At 43.4% G+C, this 22,429-nt stretch overlaps 1 protein-coding gene and 1 pseudogene across 1 annotated transcript; one reads left to right on the plus strand and one right to left on the minus strand.

Moving 5' to 3' along the window:
* The window catches only part of LOC106574789 (dynein regulatory complex protein 11-like), a 102,909-nt pseudogene extending 92,033 nt beyond the window's left edge, over window positions 1-10,876 (minus strand).
* Window positions 7,310-14,388, plus strand: ackr3b (atypical chemokine receptor 3b). Its single transcript, XM_014150870.2, has 3 exons — window positions 7,310-7,732; window positions 11,586-12,422; window positions 12,751-14,388. The coding sequence occupies exons 2-3, from the start codon at window positions 11,644-11,646 to the stop codon at window positions 13,094-13,096; spliced, it is 1,125 nt and encodes a 374-aa protein (XP_014006345.1). The 5' UTR covers window positions 7,310-7,732; window positions 11,586-11,643; the 3' UTR covers window positions 13,097-14,388.
* The last annotated feature ends 8,041 nt before the right edge of the window (window positions 14,389-22,429 follow it).

A 22,429-nucleotide genomic window follows, 5' to 3' on the forward strand; every position in this document is an offset into this window, starting at 1 on the left:
GCATCTGCTGTGTGAGACTAGAGTAATGTTAACCTCCTCCCCAGACATACAACTTGGAGAAGAAGCTTCTGCTATGTGAGATTAGAGTAATGTTAACCTCCTCCCCAGGCATACAACTTGGGGAAGAAGCATCTGCTGTGTGAGATTAGAGTAATGTTTTAGTTTTATATTTTATTTTACATCCACACTATCTATCTAGGCTGAGGTAACCGTATTTTTTTAATGAATTGCATGGTAACAATTGTAGTAATTGCTTACATAAGGGAGTCTGATAGTGTGTTTCTCTAACTTGCTCAACCTGTTCGATGTGTCCCCCTTTAGCCATGACATGAGCCAGCATCTTCTCTCTGTCCTGCAGCACACGCATCCTCTCTCTCACAAAATACTGAGGAATGGGCACCTCCAGGTCCTCCTGCAAAATATAATATTGCAGAAATATTTCTCTGTCGTTGTGTGTGATTCAAAAGGTAGAATCTCGGAGGTAAAGGGGGGAGTTCCAAATACTTTGAAAATGACTATCAGGATACAGAAACTCCTTTTCCTCATTCCCCCTTCACGTCCTATCACTCAGTCCCCGGTACAGTACCACTGACTCACAGGTGTCAGCTTGAGGTCCTGCAGCACATCATCAAAGTAGTGGAACTCTGAGAACTCCAGCTCCACCATCTCGTTCTTGAGCTCCAGGATTCTACCCATCACGCCGTCCAACACGTGCCTGACCATGCGCCTCTTCTGGGGGTGAACTATCTGGTCGTAGACAGCCTCCAGGCTGCGGAAGATCTGCAGGTACTTCAGGTAGAAGGTGGCCAGGACCTGGAAGACCTGCAGCCGGTCCTTCAGCGGCCGAGGGGCAGTGGGAGGGTGCTCATTCACCAGGAGGTCCTCCAAGGCTCCATGGGCCTGGACCCACATCCTGGTGTAGGAGCTGAGGAGAAGGACAAGGAGAAGGAGGAGAAGGGGAAAGAGAAGCAGAAGGGAGAGTGAAGGAGGAGGAGAAGGGAGAGTGAAGGGGAAAGAGGAGGAGATTAAGGAGGAGGAGGAGGAGGTAAAGGAGAAAGAACAGGAGGAGAGAGAAGGTGAAGGGGAAACAGAAGGGGGAGGAGAAGGAGAAGGCAGAGTGAAGGAGGAGGAGAAGGGAGAGTGAAGGGGAAGGGCGTATCATATGTGGATCGAAACATGATGGACCAGACTAACTAAGCCATCTAGATCAATTTCACTGGACATATTTCAAGGGGAGGGTTCTCTTTCTTCCTATTTCTGTCTCTTTCTCTATCACTTTTCTCTCTTACTTTTCTGGACGGACCAAGGCCAAGGTAGAACCGTCACCTGCTTCAGGATACAGTGAGGGAAAAAAGTATTTGATCCCCTGCTGATTTTGTACGTTTGCCAAGTTAGAAAGAAATGATCAGTCTATAATTTTAGTGGTAGGTTTATTTGAACAGTGAGAGACAGAATAACAACAAAAAAATCCAGAAAAACGCATGTCTAAAATGTTATAAATTGATTTGCATTTTAATGAGGGAAATAAGTATTTGACCCCTCTGCAAAACATGACTTAGTACTTGGTGGCAAAACCCTTGTTGGCAATCACAGAGGTCAGACGTTTCTTGTAGTTGGCCACCAAGTTTGCACACATCTCAGGAGGGATTTTGTCCCACTCCTCTTTGCAGATCTTCTCCAAGTCATTAAGGTTTCGAGGCTGACGTTTAGCAACTCGAACCTTCAGCTCCCTCCACAGATTTTCTATGGGATTAAGGTCTGGAGACTGGCTAGGCCACTCCAGGACCTTAATGTGCTTCTTCTTGAGCCACTCCTTTGTTGCCTTGGCCGTGTGTTTTGGGTCATTGTCATGCTGGCATACCCATCCACGACCCATTTTCAATGCCCTGGCTGAGGGAAGGAGGTTCTCACCCAAGATTTGACAGTACATGGCCCCGTCAAATGATGTGGTGAAGTTGTCCTGTCCCCTTAGCAGAAAAACACCCCCAAAGCATAATGTTTCCACCTCCATGTTTGACGGTGGGGATGGTATCTTGGGGTCATTAGGCAGCATTCCTCCTCCTCCAAACACTGTGAGTTGAGTTGATGCCAAAGAGCTCCATTTTGGTCTCATCTGACCACAACACTTTCACCCAGTTGTCCTCTAAATCATTCAGATGTTCATTGGCAAACTTCAGACGGGCATGTATATGTGCTTTCTTGAGCAGGGGAACTTGCGGGCGCTGCAGGATTTCAGTCCTTCCCGGCGTAGTGTGTTACCAATTGTTTTCTTGGTGACTATGGTCCCAGCTGCCTTGAGATCATTGACAAGATCCTCCCGTGTAGTTCTGGGCTGATTCCTCACCGTTCTCATGATCATTGCAACTCCACAAGGTGAGATCTTGCATGGAGCCCCAGGCTGAGGGAGATTGACAGTTCTTTTGTGTTTCTTCCATTTGCAAATAATCGCACCAACTGTTGTCACCTTCTCACCAAGCTGCTTGGCGATGGTCTTGTAGCCCATTCCAGCCTTGTGTAGGTCTACAATCTTGTCCCTGACATCCTTGGAGAGCTCTTTGGTCTTGGCCATGGTGGAGAGTTTGGAATCTGATTGATTGATTGCTTCTGTGGACAGGTGTCTTTTATACAGGTAACAAGCTGAGATTAGGAGCACTCCCTTTAAGAGTGTGCTCCTAATCTCAGCTCGTTACCTGTATAAAAGACACCTGGGAGCCAGACATTTTTGACATGCGTTTTTCTGGATTTTGTTGTTGTTATTCTGTCTCTCACTGTTCAAATAAACCTACCATTAAAATTATAGACTGATCATTTCTTTGTCAGTGGGCAAACGTACAAAATCAGCAGGGGATCAAATACTTTTTTCCCTCACTGTATCTCTCCAGGTAATGTCTGATAAGTACCATTAAAAGGATTGAAGGATTCTAACACCTATTTCTTGCACTTTGCACTAGATCGCCAATAACCCTCTCTTTGTTATGCAGTAACTGGCAGGTGGTCTGTCAGTCAAAACCTTCAAACAAGCCTAACACCACCTGGCTAAAACACCTGGGAATGAGAGGGGTGCACTTGTCTTCTTGGTCATAGTTTATATTTACTGTAGGTATAAAAATACCTTCCTACCTCAGCCTAGCTGTTCTAAAAATGTAAGTTTGTTGACACATAGAACTATCAATGCCATATAAGAAAACAAAAACGTCCGCTAGATATCCCTAATGTCACTCCCTAACAGCCATCAATAAATAACCATTATAGGCCTACAGATGTAGGGTCTTAATTTGACCTATATTGTTACAGAAAAATTATCCTGCAGCAACAGGATTTTAACAGATTTTAACATTTAGTCCATAATCTTGCTTTTAGCTGGCCAAAAGTAGGCTACATGAAAAGTGCAACACTGTTAATATAACCGTGTGTTAATGTGGGTTTTCAGTTCATTTATGTGAATCACAAAGCTCATCTGCATTTCCTGCGGTGCAGGAAAATTCCCAGCAACAAAAGAGTGATCAAATTACGCTCCTACATCTGTATACATGTAATTATTTTCTTTTTAACTTTTAACATAGTTGCTGCCTCTGTAAATCTAAAAGAGCTGAGGCTTGCAATGGTGAAACCATGCTCCTTTCATATTCCTATGAGGCCTATGTCATTACCCTAAAGGCAGCATTTCCATGGCCCACTCTTGTTAGGGGACTGGTTGAATCAAAGCTGCCTAGGGGTGAGTGGGTGGGAATGGGGAGGTGTAGTGAGGACTAGGCTGAAAGGACATTTCTGAGGGGGACATTACAATAAAAATGAGAGGGTGTTGGGGAATTCAACCAGATACCCAACCTGTGCCCAGGCAACTAAGCTGTTAAGTCAAAATAATTCAAAGGACCCCCAATAAAACCCCCAAAACTACAAGGTCAACAAATCACAAAGGCTTATACCGGTCAGGGGACCAGGAAATAAAGGATTAGGCTTTATTTTGTTTCATTTGTTTCACGTCCTCAGTGACTAGACATATTTCTGTGAATAAAGCTGTGTGGTAACATTTCAGTAACAACATCTAGGGATGGGAAATACAGCTCAGACTAACTGCTTTTGAAATGCTTAGCCAGGTTGATACAAGCATGCCTGTCTGTTGTTATGGGAACAGCAAAACACAATGTAGACTTCCTCTCTCTTTCACAAACTGCTGCTCTCCCATAGCCTTTTTAATAGTTAGGAAATTATAAAGGAAGTAGGACCACAACTGAGTAAGTGGTTTACTCTGTTTAGGGTTGTGCAGTGCCTCTCCTGGCAATATTAGTCTGTGGATGGAATTTGTATTTTTCCAAGTGTCCTATAGGCCTATATAGTCTAGCCACAACATTGGTTACAGAATTTGCACAATATGAGATGCATCATGAAGATAAAACAAAATAGAATACCCGTGTGACATTCCTGAGTGTAATTCCACGAGCTATGTTTCCAAAAGAATTGTGAGTTCCGTTTTTCTTGATGCACTATAAGGCTATTAATGCACATTCATTCCGTTGGGCAGCAGGTAGCCTAGTGGTTAGACCGTTGTATTAGAAACCGAAAGGTTGCAAGATCGAATCCATGAGCTGACAAGGTAAAAATCTGTCGTTCTACCCCTGAACAAGGCAGTTAACCCACTGTTCCTCAGTAGGCTGTCATTGTAAATAAGAATTTGTTCTTAACTGACTTGCCTAATAAAAAAAATTGTCCATCTGATGAAATTGAAAACATCTCACTTTAATTTCCTAATTTAAAAATGGGGTATTTAATGATAATAGCTATATTTACGTTATTCTAGGGGAAACACCGCTGTTTTAGATCGGTTCCATCCTTGGGATGTCCAGACTCTCAGAAACCGTTCGGCAGTCAAAACATGGCTCAGACAGGTGCTTTGGAGACCAGGTTAAAAATCTCTATCACACAAAACAGGAGCCAATAACATCGCATTTGATGTGGGAAAATATCGTCATACACTCAAATAACACAGAAAAAGATTATAATTTTAAACACGAATCATTTTAGATTTTTTTATCAATAAAATCACACTGAAGATGCCATACTATACCAATTTTTCATTTTAAAGACTTCGCCAAAAAAATTACGCGCTTCCCATCGACTGATGGGAACGAAACGCCACGCCTGCGCAATGAGGTTTGACCAAACGACCGCTCCTGTCGTTTAGAACTATAGCAGAAGAGATGTTACTCTGACTTTACCGGCAGCAAACGAATTTCTACAGAGCATTCCTTTCTCTTTTTTCAGTCTACATTTTCCCAAGTTGTTTTTCTAAAGTTGTTGACAATATTTAGTCAACATTACCATCACATGTAAAGACAGACACACGTCACTCTATGCACTCTTAGGCAAATGAGCTGGCTGAATAGAGATGTATGGCTTTCTAATGTGCAACGTCAGCATACTGTAAAATTCAACTTGCAGTGAGCGCATCAATAGATCCTAAGGCCATCTTTTATCCCGGTGGTCCCCCAACACAAAGGCTGATTATGAGTGCTATATGATCCGGCATGCGTGCCTGCCATGGTATATTAAATAACTGAATGGTGAGAGACTTACACACAGGTGCTACAGCCTGTTGAAATGAACTTTCCACGGTTCACTAATGGCTACATCAAAAGTAGCAGATAGGCCTATAATGTTTGAAGTGGAACGGTATTTCAGATAACTTATTTTATATATAAACTCATCTTAACAATGATCCACAGTGCAATTTCATATTCCACTGACATGTTTTATATAATTAAAATAGAGGTTTAAGGACACAACATGGGCAGTTATGTAGCCAACTGTAAACTCATAAGGTGGAGGGGAGAGGAGTGCTTTATACCGAATCTCACTGGATTCCCCTCTGACGGGCCCAGGCTAGGTGGGAACAACCTCAGAAAGTACCCGAATCTGGTGTTGGCTTGCAGGACATCAGAGACTGGCCCTGATGGTTCTGTCAGATGCAGTGAGGGTGGACATGCATTGTTCAACCAGGTGCAGCACCCTGGCTTTGTCAGTCAGACACAATCTATCTACTGTATCAAATTCCCTGGCAAACAAACATCCATCCTTCCTTTCTAAAATTAGACAATACATTGGCAAATATTTCAATGAATGAGATTTCACATTGTTCTTTTTTATATGGCATGGCATATGGTAAGATGTCTTGCCAAAATCAAGATAACAAGAGCCAAGGTGGCATTGGGCCTATGTGTTTAAACCCATCCCAGTAAGGTATGCAGGTGAACAGGTGAACTCCTAAAGAACGCCAAGCCTTTGAGTTTGTTCCAAGAAAGGTTAAAAAATAGTTAAACACCAAATACATTCACCTACCAAGTGTTCAACTTTAACCACGTGCAGGTCAAATAAAGGACAGTGTCTCTTCTGTCTAGATAATGTGTATATTTTGGTCTGTTTGCATGAATTCCTTCATCCACAGCTTGCCTAGAAGCGCAGGCTAATCAATTTTTCACACCAATCTTTTATATGAGCACTCAGGTCGGGATTTGGTTTGATAGACAGCCTTATTAGGGAATTTGGTAATGAAGCCCTTTATTTGTATCTACATCAGGTGAACTTGTGGCTTGCATTTACTTTCTACATTTTAGTCATAATTTTACAGGCGCAATTAGGGCGAAGTGCCTTGCTTAGGGGTACAGCAACAGATCTTTCACCTAGTCAGCCCAGGAATTCGAACCAGCGACCTTTCAGTTAGTGTCCCAATGCTCTTAACCGCTAGGCTACCTGTCGCCGTGGATACCAGTTGTATGTCTCTGCATCCAGAATGATAGAGGTAGTTTAGTGAGCCAATGCTAACTAGTGCTAGTGCAATGACTGCTAGCATGTGACTGGATGGTTGGCTGCAACCGTGCTAACGCCAGTTAGTAACCTCCTTCAAACTGCAGGCAGAGATAAAAATGGTATGCACAAGTTCATCTGACTCTGGTGAAGTAGACAAAGGGCTTCATTGCCAAATTCCAGAAGTATCCCTTTAAAGATGTGAAGACATTATATAGGCCTATTAATGCATTCAAAATGATGTTTAAAAGTAGGCATAGGCTATAATTCAGGGTAAAACATAGCCTACTGGCTAACAGTTTCTTATAAATATTTTACATTAAATTTAGTCAACTATCTACTAATATTCTAATGAATTTAGCATAGGCTACTAAATTATAATAATATCATGATAATATATGGCCCTACAGAAAAGCTCGTAAATCTATTATAAGAAATGTCCCCTAAAGAATTCAGCACCAACGCACCACCAGTATCGGGAAGGTGATGAAATGCAAAGCAGCATACGCACTCCGTTGTCCACTGACATTCAAATTGGACGTCAGACTTTTCAGTACTCGGACACAAATAACTAACTACTGTTTATATCTCTATTATGTTGATGGGGGCGGAATGATGTATCACAAGTCCGTCGATTCCATTGTTTTTTTTGCTGAAACCTCAATGAATTAGTTTTACCAAGCTGCCTAGTAGCCCTAGTAGGCGTTGCTCTCTGCAGTATTTAACAAGTGCACCGGGACAAAGCGAGGTAGTCTCGACAGAGCAGGAACCCGAGAGCTCTTCAGTCAATTTGCGTATAACCTACAGACTTCAATAGGTCTACTATAACCTCAATATTAACACCAGTCTAGGGACTCTCAAACGCATTCACGGGGACATTCCGAGTGATTTCTGTATTGAAAGAGTTACAAAGGACACAGCAAGGCATTTCGTAAGTAACCTTTAAATAACACTACCCATAGCGCATTTTATCCTACTTTTTCACTGACAGAAAAAAATAATAATCTCGTTTTCAGAGGCTATTATAGTTTTTCTAACTGGTATGTTATGTTTGTTATTTGTACGTTTCTCTTGAAGTTTAGAAAACGAATGCTTTGACATTACCCAGCCATTCCATGGCGCTGAGATTTGTTGTGCTCTGAAGTTGTCATACATTTGTAAAAGCGCCCAGGGTCTCACAGTTGGGGGTGTGGATTAACAGTGGGTTCTAACGGATTAACAGGGGGTTATATCCCCGCAGACTGGTCTACATTCAATCAGATCTAGATTGCCCTGTATGTAAGCAAATGATACGGCAATGGATAGACGCACCTAAATTGTGCACAATAACGTTCTTTTTTAAATCTTAACATAATGCATTATAGCTGACAGGTAGAGGTATAGCGTGTTAGGAACTGTGGGTCTGTTAATGTGAATAAATCCCGCATCAAATAATTAATGGAAAATACCTGTAGTTTAACATTAACAAAAGTAGTTTATAGTAGGACAACATTCGTATCTTCCGAAGACTTATGCACTATCACAACAATTCTACTGAAGACTGACCCATTTTGGTCATTCACATATTCAGCAGGCTATATGCTGGATGGACACCGTTAATAGGCCACCTTTCAATGCATTAATTTAGTACAGATGGTTGCAGAATTTTCACTGTGGAAAAGAGTGGGGAGAGAGAAATGGGGGGGGTAGTTCTTTAGAGGAGGAGGGAAACAGTTTAAAGTTGCAGGTTTTCTGCTGAGACCAGAATTAGAAGGGGGATTGAGAGGGAGGATGGAGAGGGGGGGGGAAGATGGAAAGGGGAAGGGAGAGGGGTGGGAGAGGGGGGGGGGGAAGGGAGATGGAGAGGGAGAGGGGGAGGGGGAGGGAGTGTAGTATGCAGAGAGGAAGAAGCAGAAAAGACACAGATGGAGAAAGGCAGAAAAACAGTGAGAAAGACAGAAAGACAGAGACTGGGAGCGAGAAATAGAGTGGAGGTGTGTATAATATGTGTATACTGTATGTTTGTGTGTGTGTGTGTGTGTGTGTGTGAGTGAGTGAGTGAGTGTGTTTGTGTGTGTCTGTGGTAGGATGTAATATTGGGGTGTGGTGGTGAGAGACGCTGTGTCCTCACGGGCAGCTCTTTGTGCCCCAGACGGTGCTAGCTGCCCTGGGGCCATTGGGGGCTAGAGGGAGGACAAGGGAACCAGGTGAAGAGCCACTCTGTTTGACCAGTGAAAACACAACAGATTTACAAGGACTGGGGTCCCCAAAAGGGCCACTGCGTTTTATGGCACGTGGAGATGCAGCATTTAATGTTATCCTCATTCCCAAATGGATGGTGGTGGGATTGACGGCAGTAAAAACACCAAGCTTTCTACAGCTTCTGTTTTTATGTAACCCACCTCTCCCAAATGGGTTAGGCTTTTAGTTTTCATCTGTCAGTCATTTAAGGTTGTCTTAAAGACAGCTGTCTATCTACTCATGTTACCCACAATGCTTTTAAGGCTATATGGTAATTTTGTTAGATGAACAAACATCTGGCTAATGTTGTAAGCAAATAAAGAAATGTTTAAGTTGTTTGATGGTTAAATCCAGTTCATCCGTTTCAATTGCATTTATATTAGTTATATTTGTTTTACAGACATAAAGTATAAACTCTGAACATGTCTTATAAAGTATAAACTCTGAACATGTCTTATAAAGTATAAACTCTGAACATGTCTTATAAAGTATAAACTCTGAACATGTCTTATAAGGTATAAACTCTGAACATGTCTTATAAAGTATAAACTCTGAACATGTCTTATAAAGTATAAACTCTGAACATGTCTTATAAAGTATAAACTCTGAACATTCTGAACATGTCTTATGAAGTGCTGTATTCCATGAAGACATGCAGTAAAAGCCAAGTAGTGAGAGGTTTTATCAGTGTGTGAAGGGCTACCCAGCAGCACCAGTGGCATCCTGTGTTCTATGGTCTCATCTGATGTGTAGCTCCCTGGCTCGCTTCACATCTCTCTCTCAACAACGCGGCCCTCTGACCCCTCACCCTGGAACTGTCAGTTCAAAGGAAAGGGCCATGATATGATGCTGGGTCACTGTCTCTAGTGAAGAACGGGACCGTTCACCTTCCATAGACAGACATGCGCATGCACACACACACACACACACACACACACACACACACACACACACACACACACACACACACACACACACACACACACACACACACACACACACACACACACACACACACACACACACACACACACACACACACACACACACACACACACACACACACACACACACACACACACATTCACATTCCATCCTGTCCATATCTCAATCGCAGGCTACGTTTCCGTGTCCGTGATGCTCTCATTCCTGGGTCACATTGAAAGCATCAGTACACTCTTCACTCTCTTTGTGCTCAAGGCTAAGTGAATGTCGTTGAGAGGTCATTGTGAGGTTGGGAGGTCCCTATTTCACAGTCATAAAAATGGATGTGCACAAATACAATGGAATCATAAATGTCCATGCTCCACATGTACCTACAGTATTTAGTGACATTTATTTGATTTAGCTTAAAATGGACCATGCTAAATTTTGAGCGAATTTTAAAGTCTCCACATTTACATTTGAAAACGGTATAATCTGAAAAGCCCTTTATTTTGATTTAGTAATAAATCATTTACTGGCTTACTTCAGTTCATAATTCAGTGGTATTACAGGCATTGTTGAAATAGTCCCTCAGCTCCCAGTTTGCAGTAGTCAGATTAGTCTCAGATGTGAGAATCTGTCTGTCTTAGACCCTGATAACTCCTCCTTTGGCAGCGATGGCCCCAATCCTGCTTGTTATTTATGTACTAGGAGGAATTCTACTTTTTATTGATGTACTAGGAGGAACTCTGCTTGTTATTGATGGACTAGGAGGAACTCGGGAGTCCTGAGGAATGTCTCTTGTCTAATGAACTAGAGGGAAAACATTGAGAACATTCCTGGACACAGCATGGGATCGGTCTAACCCCCTGACATCCCACCATGCCGCCTCGGACAGAGGCGCCATGCCCATGGGGAGCACAGGGGACATGACCCTCAGATTTATCCTGTAATAAAAAATACAAAAAATTCTCTGTAATACTACTAGCCACCTTGCAATTGTATGAAGTTGTCTTTAACTAGTCCAGATAGGTTCCCAATCACCCAACCCGATAACTAGCTACCAAGAAGCCATTTCAGGTTATCAATCAAGTTCGAGTAGCTAGCTTGTCTAAAACTATCTTAGCTGGAATGCCTGCCGGCAAGGTTGGAAGACTTTAGAAAAGCAACCAATAACTAAATGTACTGAATAAGTCACATACCTTTCAATCTTTTACCCAGATTTTAGCAGAGATGCAGAGAAGCATATTTAGTTTCTTTAAAATAATATGGTATGCTTAGATATGCAGAAAAATAAACCGATTTTTTTAACATAGAATCAAGCATGGAAAATGCTGTTTCAGGTGTTTGAAAAATGCAAGATTCTCCAACAGGACCACCTAGCCCCTCCAGACATCCTCACATACTTTGTACCCCCTCAGATTTTGGGGGTCACTGACACCCCTGGCCTCTTGAGATGTTTTAGATAACGCCTGTTGTCCCTCTAAACAAATGATTGTTTGACATATTTGGTCCATATGTTTGTGTGGTCACCCAGCAAATGTCTTGTTTTGTAAATGGACATATTTCCGCTCATACAACCCCTCAGTTGATCCATTTGTTTTGTGCAAACTCTAACCAGCGAACTTCTTGCTTTATAGATTGTGGATTCTGGCTTTTTCACAACACGGCCTTCCCCCTACCGCGGCGAACGCCACCATGAGTCTGAGTGTGAACGAGCTGACGGAGCTGATGGAGATGTGGGCGGAGCTTAACTTCACAGGGGACAACATGTCATCCCACCACGTAGAGGCTCTGCTGTGCCCGGCTGGGTTCAGCCACGCGGCGGTGCTCTACACCCTCTCTGTCCTCTACATCTTCATCTTCCTGGTGGGCCTGGCCGCCAACACCCTGGTGGTGTGGGTCAACCTCCGCTCAGAGAGGAACCGCTTTGAGACCCACCTGTACATCCTCAACCTGGCTGTGGCTGACCTCTGTGTGGTGGCTACTCTCCCAGTCTGGGTCAGCTCGCTGCTACAGCGCGGCCACTGGCCCTTCGGCGAGGCCGTCTGTAAGATCACCCACCTGGTGTTCAGCGTCAACCTCTTTGGGAGTATCTTCTTCCTCACCTGTATGAGCGTGGACCGCTACCTGTCCGTGGCGCTATTCGGAGACGGAGGGAACAGCCGCAGGAAGAAGGTGGTGCGGAGGGTGATCTGTATCTTGGTTTGGCTGCTGGCGCTGGCCGCCTCCGTCCCAGACACTTACTTTCTCCAGGCAGTCAAGTCCACACACTCTGACGCCACCGTGTGCCGGCCCGTCTACCCCACTGACAACCCCCGAGAGTGGATGGTGGGCATCCAGCTTAGCTTCATCGTCCTGGGCTTCGCCATCCCGTTCCCGGTCATCGCCGTCTTCTACCTGTTATTAGCAGGCGCCATCGGCAACGCCAACCCGCCCGGCTCCAGCGCCAACTCAAACCAGGAGCGACGCATCAGGTGAGTGCCTCCCTTACACACAAACACACACATGCACACATACACACATGCACACATACGCACACATGCACACACACACGCACACATAAAGACACACACACACACGCACACACGCACACATGCACACACATAGACACGCACACACACACACACACACACACACACACACACACACACACACACACACACACACACACATACACACACACACACACACACACACACACATAAACACACACAGACACACGCACAAACTCACATACACACGCACATACGCTTTATAAATCCAATCAATGATCAATGATTAATCAATGATTATTATTATCAGCCGGAATATCATCCTGACCTACATTGTGGTGTTCCTGGTCTGCTGGCTGCCCTACCACGGAGTCCTATTGGTCGACACTTTATCTCTCCTCAACGTCCTGCCCTTCAGCTGCAGGCTGGAGAAGTTCCTGTATGTGTCCCTCCACCTGACCCAGTGCTTCAGCCTCATCCACTGCTGCATCAACCCCGTCATCTATAACTTCATCAACAGGAACTACCGTTACGACCTCATGAAGGCCTTCATCTTCAAGTATTCCACCAAGACGGGCCTGGCCAAGCTCATTGACGCATCACATGTGTCCGAGACGGAGTACTTGGCCGTGGCGGCGGTGGAGAATAACGTGTGATTGGCCTGCTGGGAGAGGACAGGATAAGATAGGATACACTTTACTGTCCCTGAGGGGAAAATTGTCTTGGACACACAGAGGTGATGTCACACAACCCACAGAGAACTGACTCTCTACCAAACAGACTCTATTTAAGGCCTGCTAAACGGGCTGAACAGTTAACTGACTGCATGCAGTCCCTGGGAAGGACATCTCAAGCACATTAGACGCACTGTAAAAGATCAAGACTCTGTTTCATTTACAGTGTGACTCCAGTTTTGTTGTAATTTCCCCCTTTTTGAGTGAGTTTGGTTAACTTCCCCCTTGTTTAGTAACAGGGGTGGGGGGTCTTCTTGAGAAAGCACTTCTTCTGAACTGGAGACTTGGTGTCACCCAAACAGATGGTTCAACGACACCGTAAACACACACACACACACGCACGCACGCACGCACACACGCACGCACACGCACGCACACACACACACACACACCCTTCCCCCTGCCCTGGTCAGAGCCACAGCAGAAGAAGACGAGGGGCTCTCCCTGCCAGTGTTTATGTGAGCAGGCAGTCAGTCAACCAGACACCATTACCCTGAAGGACCTGCCACTGAATCAAGCCACTGTGTTTACATGGAAATCAGGAATGTCAAACGGACTGACAGCCGAGACCAGAGTCAAAACACTAAAGCTATATTTTATTTTGTGTTCTTTATTCTGATCCCCATCAGTTGACTCTTAAGAAACTTCTGGTCTTCACTGGGGCCATAAAAAAGACATTACAAACACGAAAGCCAATCTGTAGAATGTGACAAGTAGATGTATCTATGTTGATGTATGTATGTTGGTTAGTGAGGTGTCAATATAAAGCCAGGAGGAGCCATCCAGCCCCAAACACTCATCTAGATGACGCATTTACAAAGTATTGGTGCTTAGTATGTAGAATGAAGGAGGAGACTTTCAAATCCACATTATTAGATCATTGTTTATTCTGTAAATATCATATTTATATATTTGTTGATCTGTAGGTGCAGTGATTTTGTGAAGTTTTGTGAAACGGAATCAATGAAGGTATGCTTTCTGTTTAAAATAATATACCATTAGTTATATTTTAGTTATATTGTTCTTTTTGTTCAACTAGTTTGCATTTATTTCACTACACAAAAGAAAAACTAAAAAGCCAATGTGTGTACATTTCAGTCACAACCTGCAAATCATTTGTAACTGTTTTTGAATTTGCAAACGCAGTTTCTTGCCAGTCAGTCATGTTTTTACTCTCTTGGGTAAAATAAAAAATAAATGCTCAAAACAGTTTATTATTGCCTCAAACTTCTTTGTCTGAGAGAAATATTTGTGTTTTGGAATGTACAGAATGCTCTTCTAGAACATGTGTGTGTTCTAGAATGTATGGGTTGTGTTCTCTTCCAGAACAACATGTGTCTGTTCTAGAATGTATGGGTTGTGTTCTCTTCTAGAACAACATGTGTCTGTGTGTGTTCTAGAATGTATGGGTTGTGTTCTCTTCTAGAACAACATGTGTCTGTGTGTGTTCTAGAATGTATGGGTTGTGTTCTCTTCTAGAACAACATGTGTCTGTGTGTGTTCTAGAATGTATGGGTTGTGTTCTCTTCTAGAAGAACATGTATCTGTGCGTGAGTGGCGGAATCTAGTCAGGACCAACTGTGCTCCACCCCCAAGTCAGTTAACCGTGTCAATGACAGACCTTTCTACCCACTGTGTTCTGAAGCTGCACCAACTGTGTGTAAATGACAGTGTCCTGGTAGAACCCTGTTTAACCAGCTGATGGGAAGAAAAGAAAGAAAAACAAATGGATATCACATCATAGAAGTTATTGAACACATCTCTTCTTTTCCACAACATACAGTAATCTTGTTAAAACCGTGTTGATCCCAAAGAACTCTGTATATATGGGGTAGTTTATATGTTCTGCCTGCTGCAGATTCAGGACATGAAAATCACAATTAATCATGTTTCTAACAACAACCAAGACATGATATTTAATAAAGACACAAACAAAGCACCTCCCTGGTGGGAACTATGTTCTTCCAGCAGGGTTGTCCCCCGTGTCAGGGGCAGTCATATCCACATTAGCCCAGTGGAGTGTGGTGATCCCTGGGGCAACAGACAGACAGACTGACAGTGGCTCCTGACTGGCTCCTGGAGGAAACCTCCAGCCCTGCCTAAACTTGTCCCCCACCCCAGGGGCCTCAGGCTAGGCTTGTTACGTGGAGTAGCAGGTAGGCAGAGAGGCCGTTCTGGCAGGAGACAGAATGATGTTTGAAAGCTTACAGGTTAGCTGTAACATGGATTGCTATGAGAGTTGACTCGGAAGCTGGTTTAGGGATATCTGGGGAGTCCAGTCAATGAACCTCAAAGACATGAGCATCTGGTATCCAACTGGTTTTCAGGGTTAACTAGTTTGGGCATTTACCCAGCCTGTCCCAATCAAACACTTCCCACTATGTATAAGATTCTATGGGAGAACATATAGAAAGAGGCATGACAGTCAGCACATTAAGACAAATCCAGTAAGACAACAGCTAAGACGAATCTCTGTGCTATTTCACTGTTTCACTCTCCCGTCCAAACATCAATGGGGACTTCCAGAACAACGCCAGAGAGGTCTAAGAGCATCGCAGCCTCTCCTGTGTGAGGGCCTCCTGAATGGACTGATCGTGGGAGCAGCGTGCGTCTGAATGCCAAAGGCCTCCGTGGCGGCACAGCCATGTAGCAGAACAAATAGCCTTTCACTGTATCCTCATTCCTCCTGGGATACAGAAAAGCAGGCAGTGTGTGTGTATGAGTGGTTGTGTGTGTGTGTGTGTGTGTGTGTGGATTCCTCGTTCTCACGGCCATGAATGTGGCAGTGAAACAGCGATCTGATCCACTGTCAGATCAGTCTCCCAGGAGGTATGGGCTCATTATCCAACCCCACTCCTTCACCCTCATCCTCATCCTCCCTCATCCCCCTGTTCTGTTAGAAGGCGGGAGAGGGAAGCAGCGCTGACGCCTGACGGACTGATCTGGTCATGACAAACATGAGTAGAATCGTCAGACCGTCCTGTGCTGAATCTTAATTCCCACCAATTAAAGGTCTTTCTGGAGAGACACTGGAGTTGAACTCACAGTTGGCGAGAGCTGCCATATCAGTGTAGACGGGAGGAACCTGATCCTGCTAGTGTCGGATGGTCAGTGGATTCCTTGGAACAGATTTATACACATGAATGAACAGATTAATAAACATAGATTGCATCTATGCTGCATCTAGGTAATTGACCTCTCCGTTGGGGCAACGGGGAACAAGCTCTGTACATAATCTGATTCACTTTCCAAACCCTGGCACTGAAATGGATATCAATTTCACTGTACCAAATGTGGAAGTCTGAGTGTCATTATCACAACATAATGTATGTGAGGGCGTTTCCCCTTGTAGAAGGAAACCTGTCCAGCATAACGATCAGACAGGTCAAAGCTGAAACGATAGTGGGTAGATAATACTCTTCATTGGTATCATGAGGAGTAGTCAGGGCATTCACCAAGACACAAGTCTATGTTCCAATATGCATACCAGAATAACATTTAGAATGCACGTCCAACACAACGCTTCTAATTGGTACGCTATGAACATTGGAACAGAGCATCCTAGGCCAATCAGTGAACACCTGCATGGGTCATGTGAGAAAGGGCGGAGGTCAGTGGATTTGCATGTTTCTCTGGGCACCACCCTGTGGGGCCTCTACTTCTGCTGTTAGCTGTTAGCATAGCGCTAATGGGCCATTCAACAGCTGCCTGTGTATACATGGTCTGAGCTGCTAGTTTAAACTAACTTTAACCCTGCTCCATTGTTTGGTAATTAGCTTGTAAAGTGCAAATAGACATAGTGGTTTTCTCATGGGGGGTCCCTGGACTGGTTATAGGTTAGCTTATTGGTCAGTCTTTATCCAGTGTGGGGAGGACATCCTATTCCTAACCCAGAGAATGGTGAAGATAACTGGGTCAAGGACCAGTGGAGACGGAGCATTGGGGAATGGACAACCTTCAGTCTATCAGGTCATCTGGGTACAGAGATCACATTATTATTTTTTCTAATGGGATCTTCCTGGGCCGGTCCGAAATGGAAGAAAACCCTATTTTGTTCCTGTCATGTGACACCATGTTGGGAAAACAGGCATGTAATGATGGGAAGAGATGATGGTGATTATTTTTACAGGGAGGTGGTGTTGCCTCTATTCTATGTTCTGTAAATTGTGAAAGTATCAACAGTAATGTTTATAGAAGAGTTATCTGGAGCAGAATGTGTCTTGGAGAGGGAGGGAAACACACACACACACACACACACACACACACACACACACACACACACACACACACACACACACACACACACACACACACACACACACACACACACACACACACACACACACACACACACACACACACACACACACACACACAGCGAGGGGAAGACAGACAGAGCCTGTCCTTCCCTGGCCTCCTGTGTGAGGACAATGTTACTGAAAAGAAAGAAAGGAAAAATAAATGATTTTCATACTTTGCCTACGTAGGATTTAACCTTTGATTCAATAATAACCAACTGCTAAGCTGATTGACGTCTGGACTACAAAAGGAATGCTTGCAGCCTTTTAAACAGAGATTTGGGTGCATTATTAGAAAAATCTAATTATTATAATATTATTTTTTAGATCAGTGGGGTTATATATAAAAGGCTCCCATTGGAACAAGATACTAGGGCAACAAACTGCACTTGGCATCCAGCTAGATTCACTAATTGGAAACCCTTGGCCTGGTTTCCCCCTTTCAAACAGTGAAATCCATAATTCATATTTGTCCTGCTGAGATGAAAACAAGCCGACATCCCCTCGACAAGGGGGTAGTCTACAGCTAGCGCTCGGCATTGTGGGTCAAGGCTCAGTAGCCTAGACAACTTGAGAGGTTAGTTTCTTAGATCTAACCTCTCTCCATAGCAACTAGTCTGTAGCCACGGACGTCTAGTGTTATTGTCAGAAAGTAATATTGATGATTTGCATAGACAGAACGTCTACTCCTCAAACTCAAAGCTCTTTACCTATATTAATATGTGGCTAAGTCAACATCATTATTAGTTAGACACACCACAGAGGGTTGAAGAATGACACAACACTGTATTTGAGATGCAGCGTTCCATTAAAGGTCCTTCTTTCTGTGTGACAGTACATTGGGGCCCAGGCCTGGCCGGGCACTGAGGCAGAAGTTCCTTAGTTAGTCAGTTAGGCCAATTCAATTCAAGGGGCTTTATTGGCATGGGAAACATATGTTAACATTGCCAAAGCAAGTGGAGTAGATAATATACACAGTGAAATAAACAATAAAATGAGCAGTAAACATTACACTCACAGAAGTTCCAAAAGAATAAAGACATTACAAATATCATATTATGTATATATACAGTGTTGTAATGATGTTCAAATGGTTAAAGTACAAAAGGAAAAATAAATAAACATAAATATGGGTTGTATTTACAATGGTGTTTGTTCTTCGCTGGTTGACCTTTTCTTGTGGCAACAGGTCAGAAAATATTGCTGCTGTGATGGCACACTGTGGTATTTCACCCAGTAGATATGGGAGTTTATCAAAATTGGGTTTGTTTTCGAATTCTCTCTTCTCTCTCTCTCTCTCTCTCTCTCTCTCTCTCTCTCTCTCTCTCTTCTGTCCTTCAGTGACATGGGCGGAGTAGTGTGAGTAGGGATCTCTCTCTCTCTTCTGTCCTTCAGTGACATGGGCGGAGTAGTCTGAGTGTGTAAGGGCAGGGTCAAGTCTTCTGTTGAAAAGAAAGAGAGGTTTCAAAGAAGCCTACATCACCCTATAACCGCTGTACAGGCAGGGGGAGAGGGAGAGAGGGAGGAAAAGGAGACGGGGAGAGGCCTCTATGGCCAGGGATACTTCTGTGAGATTGACGGCTGTGTGTGAAAACCCCAAAAGGGTTTCTCTTCATGGTGGAGACGCAGGTCTAATTCATTCATATTCAAATGATCTAATAATGCATACACAATGGCACAGTAAATCTGCATTCTAACTCAAAGACACACATCTTTCATAGACACACAATCCACAGCTTTCAGCGCCAAAGAAAACGTGACCAAAAGAATGTTCCAGTGCATTGACCAATTCATTGAATTGCCATGAGCGTGCGCACACACACACACACACACACACACACACACACACACACACACACACACACACACACACACACACACACACACACACACACACACACACACACACACACACACACACACACACACACACACACACACACACACACACACACACACACACACACACACACACACACACACACACACACACACACACTATCCGATAGGGGTTCCTCCTCTGGCCAGTCTGGTCCGTTTGTATTGAGGATTCATGTCTCTGCTCATCAGTTGAATCTAGCAGGGACCCAGTAAGACTTATCTGTCCTGGCCAAAAAGTGGCATATTAGGTTTACATTTACAGCTCAGCAGCTCATTGTGAGGCCCATTGTCCCTGGCTAGGCTTGGGTTATCTACTGAGGATTGTATTCAGTGTCATTAGGGAACGATGCATCACTAATACTCCACCGACACTCCAGCACAGCAAGGGGCTGTCAGATAAGGGTGAGGGAAGAGTGGATAAAACCCATGCATCTTTAGAACCCCTGCTATATTGGATATTGTGGCCAGTTGCTGTATCCTAGAAGTAGGGATAAATTCCTTAAACCATTTAAATCTTAAATATTTATGCAGTAGCAGTTAAACCATTTTCCCAGTGGTTAAATCAAACTCCTGAATGGTTTTGGAAAGGCAATCTAAACTCCCGGTACAAGTTTGGGTGTGTGTGGACAGTAGTTTATGAGGAAACTAAAAGATGGCTCAACATTTAGACTTTTCTAAAGTTACAATTTGAAACAATCTCCAAGAGATTGGTTTATGTTTAGAGATAAATAGTCCATAGAAATTGACTGAGCCAGCAGACTCGGCCAAATTGCTGTCCATAATTATTTACAGTTTTTTTGCAATTGCTTACAGTTGCGTAATTTGGCTCATTGTGTCAAAACTCTACACACAAGCCAAAGAAGACAACACTTGGAGATAATGTAACGCCCTGGCCATAGAAAGGGTTTTTTTGTTCGTTATTTTGGTTAGGCCAGGGTGTTACATTGGGTGGGCGTTCTATGTTCATTTTTCTATGTTGGCTGGTTTCTTTGGATTGGCCGTGTGTGGCTCCCAATCAGGCAGAGCTGTAGTTCGTTGTTGCTGATTGGGAGTCACACATAAGTAGCCTGTTTTTCCTTTGGGTTTTGTGGGTGATTGTTTCTGTTTCGTTCATTTTTGACCAGACAGGACTGTTTGCAGTTGTTGCTGTATAGTGTTTTGTTTATAGTGGTTCATTTTATTAAATATTCAAAATGAATACACATCCTCCGCTGCACCTTGGTTTTATTACGACGACGGCCGTTACAGATAAACATCTCACTTCTATGTCAAAATTAAACTCTGCAATCAAAACCTAACAATCCTTTTTTTAAATGGCATTTTTTCAACAAAATGATACTCACACGCACCATTTGAATTACTCTTTCAAAGCAGCAACAACACACTGATGTACTTTATACAAAACACTGCTGTCTTTAGTACTTTGTATACCTTTTTAATTTTCTCATACAGGCTTCTGTGAAAGAATGTTCCGGTACAGTACATCTACCCACATTTCAATGAACACAACAATATAAAGGCTCCAGAAACAACTATATACAGCTCATTTATTTGCCATTGCAGGTTTTTACAACAACAAAAAAACACAAAGTAGAATTACAGTACAATAATCAATACAATATGTTACTGTAAACTCACGGAAACAAAAATAATTACAGTAAAATTACAGCACAATGGTAAACAAAAAATAGTATTGTAAGGGATTGTAAGGGATGGGGTGGATGGTTTATGGATCCCACCTTCTGTTAGGGTCTGGCCACATCACCTCATCCACATCACAAGCAATGTCATCCCTGGTTAGGCAACAGGGAAAATATCGCCTTGCGTGCTGTATCCAACCATGGACTGACACCACCTCAATAACTCCGTATGCCTCTTCCATCGCTTGCAGAAGAGGCAGGCGGGCATGTGGTTGGCGGTCACACACTTTCCAATGCCAAGCCAAAAATAATTCCTCAATCGGATTGAGAAATGGGGAGTAAGGGGGCAAGTACACAACTGTGAAGTTATTGTGGTTGGTGAACCTCCTACTCCTCTCTCTCTTCCTCTTCCTCTACCTCTTCCTCTTCCTCTCACTGCCCCCATGTTTGCAAAGTTCTCACAAAAGAGGTGAGCTTACCTGAGGTCTATTTGTAGTGCTAAGGCTCAGACTAATTGGTGTTCAATTACTGTATGTGTTTCCATGTGTGTGTGTGGGTGTTGCAAATTTCAGGTATGTTTTGCATTTTGAATAGAAGTGTTTTCCCAATGATTGCAAGAAATGTAATTCTTGAATGAAGTGTCTAATGTAAGAAACAGTGTGTAGTGTTTTGCAAGTGTAGAAGAATTGCAAACAAAGTGCAAAGTGTGTTGCAGAATTGCAAACAAAGTGCAAAGCAGAAAATGTGTTTGTACTATTGGTGCCTTTGTTTAAGGAATGGTTACAAAAGTTAAGGTTTTGACGCTTTTGTCTAAGCATTCACTTTCAGTGTGCAAGCAATTGGCAAAAACTGTAAAACCTATCTGAAACCATCCATCCAAAACCCCCAAAGTAGCACCAAAATTATTCCCATTCCAATTTTGTCAGGAGTAGGGCCCCTTCTGGGTTCAAGGAAAGGTGGTGTCTCTCTCTCTACCGTGGTGAAACATGAAAACCCTATTTTACTTAGCACAGTCCAACCGCAGGCGCCTGCATTCACACTGATGGTGCTGTTGGGATAATGGACTTGAGCCCACACAGGCTGTGCTTCTGTCCTTGGATTGTTGTTCCAAGGGAGGCCATACCTCCTCCAGACCAGCATACTTTCCTTTCAGAAGAGGAGAAATGAGGAGACAACTTGGAGATCTGGTGTTGGAATCGTACACTGATCTAGCTCTGGCCTGCAAAAGAAAGTAAGAAAAGTATAGAAGCTAAGTTTTAAAGAACTAACTGGATATAGCCTACATAACTAACTGGATATAGCCTACAGAACTAACTGAATATAGCCTACAGAACTAACTGAATAGAACTAACTGAATATAGCCTACAGAACTAACTGAATATAGCCTACATAACTAACTGAATATAGTCTACAGAACTAACTGAATATAGCCTACA

This window comes from Salmo salar, chromosome ssa16 (genome assembly GCF_905237065.1).
Source record: "Salmo salar chromosome ssa16, Ssal_v3.1, whole genome shotgun sequence".
NCBI lineage: Eukaryota > Metazoa > Chordata > Actinopteri > Salmoniformes > Salmonidae > Salmo > Salmo salar.

What these genes read in the sequence shown, in the direction of transcription:
- ackr3b (XM_014150870.2), top strand. Translation starts at nt 11,644, where the DNA reads ATGAGTCTGAGTGTGAACGAGCTGACGGAGCTGATGGAGATGTGGGCG. An exon ending in AACCAGGAGCGACGCATCAG is followed by an intron (nt 12,423 to 12,750) that starts GTGAGTGCCTCC and finishes TATTATTATCAG; the next exon opens with CCGGAATATCATCCTGACCT.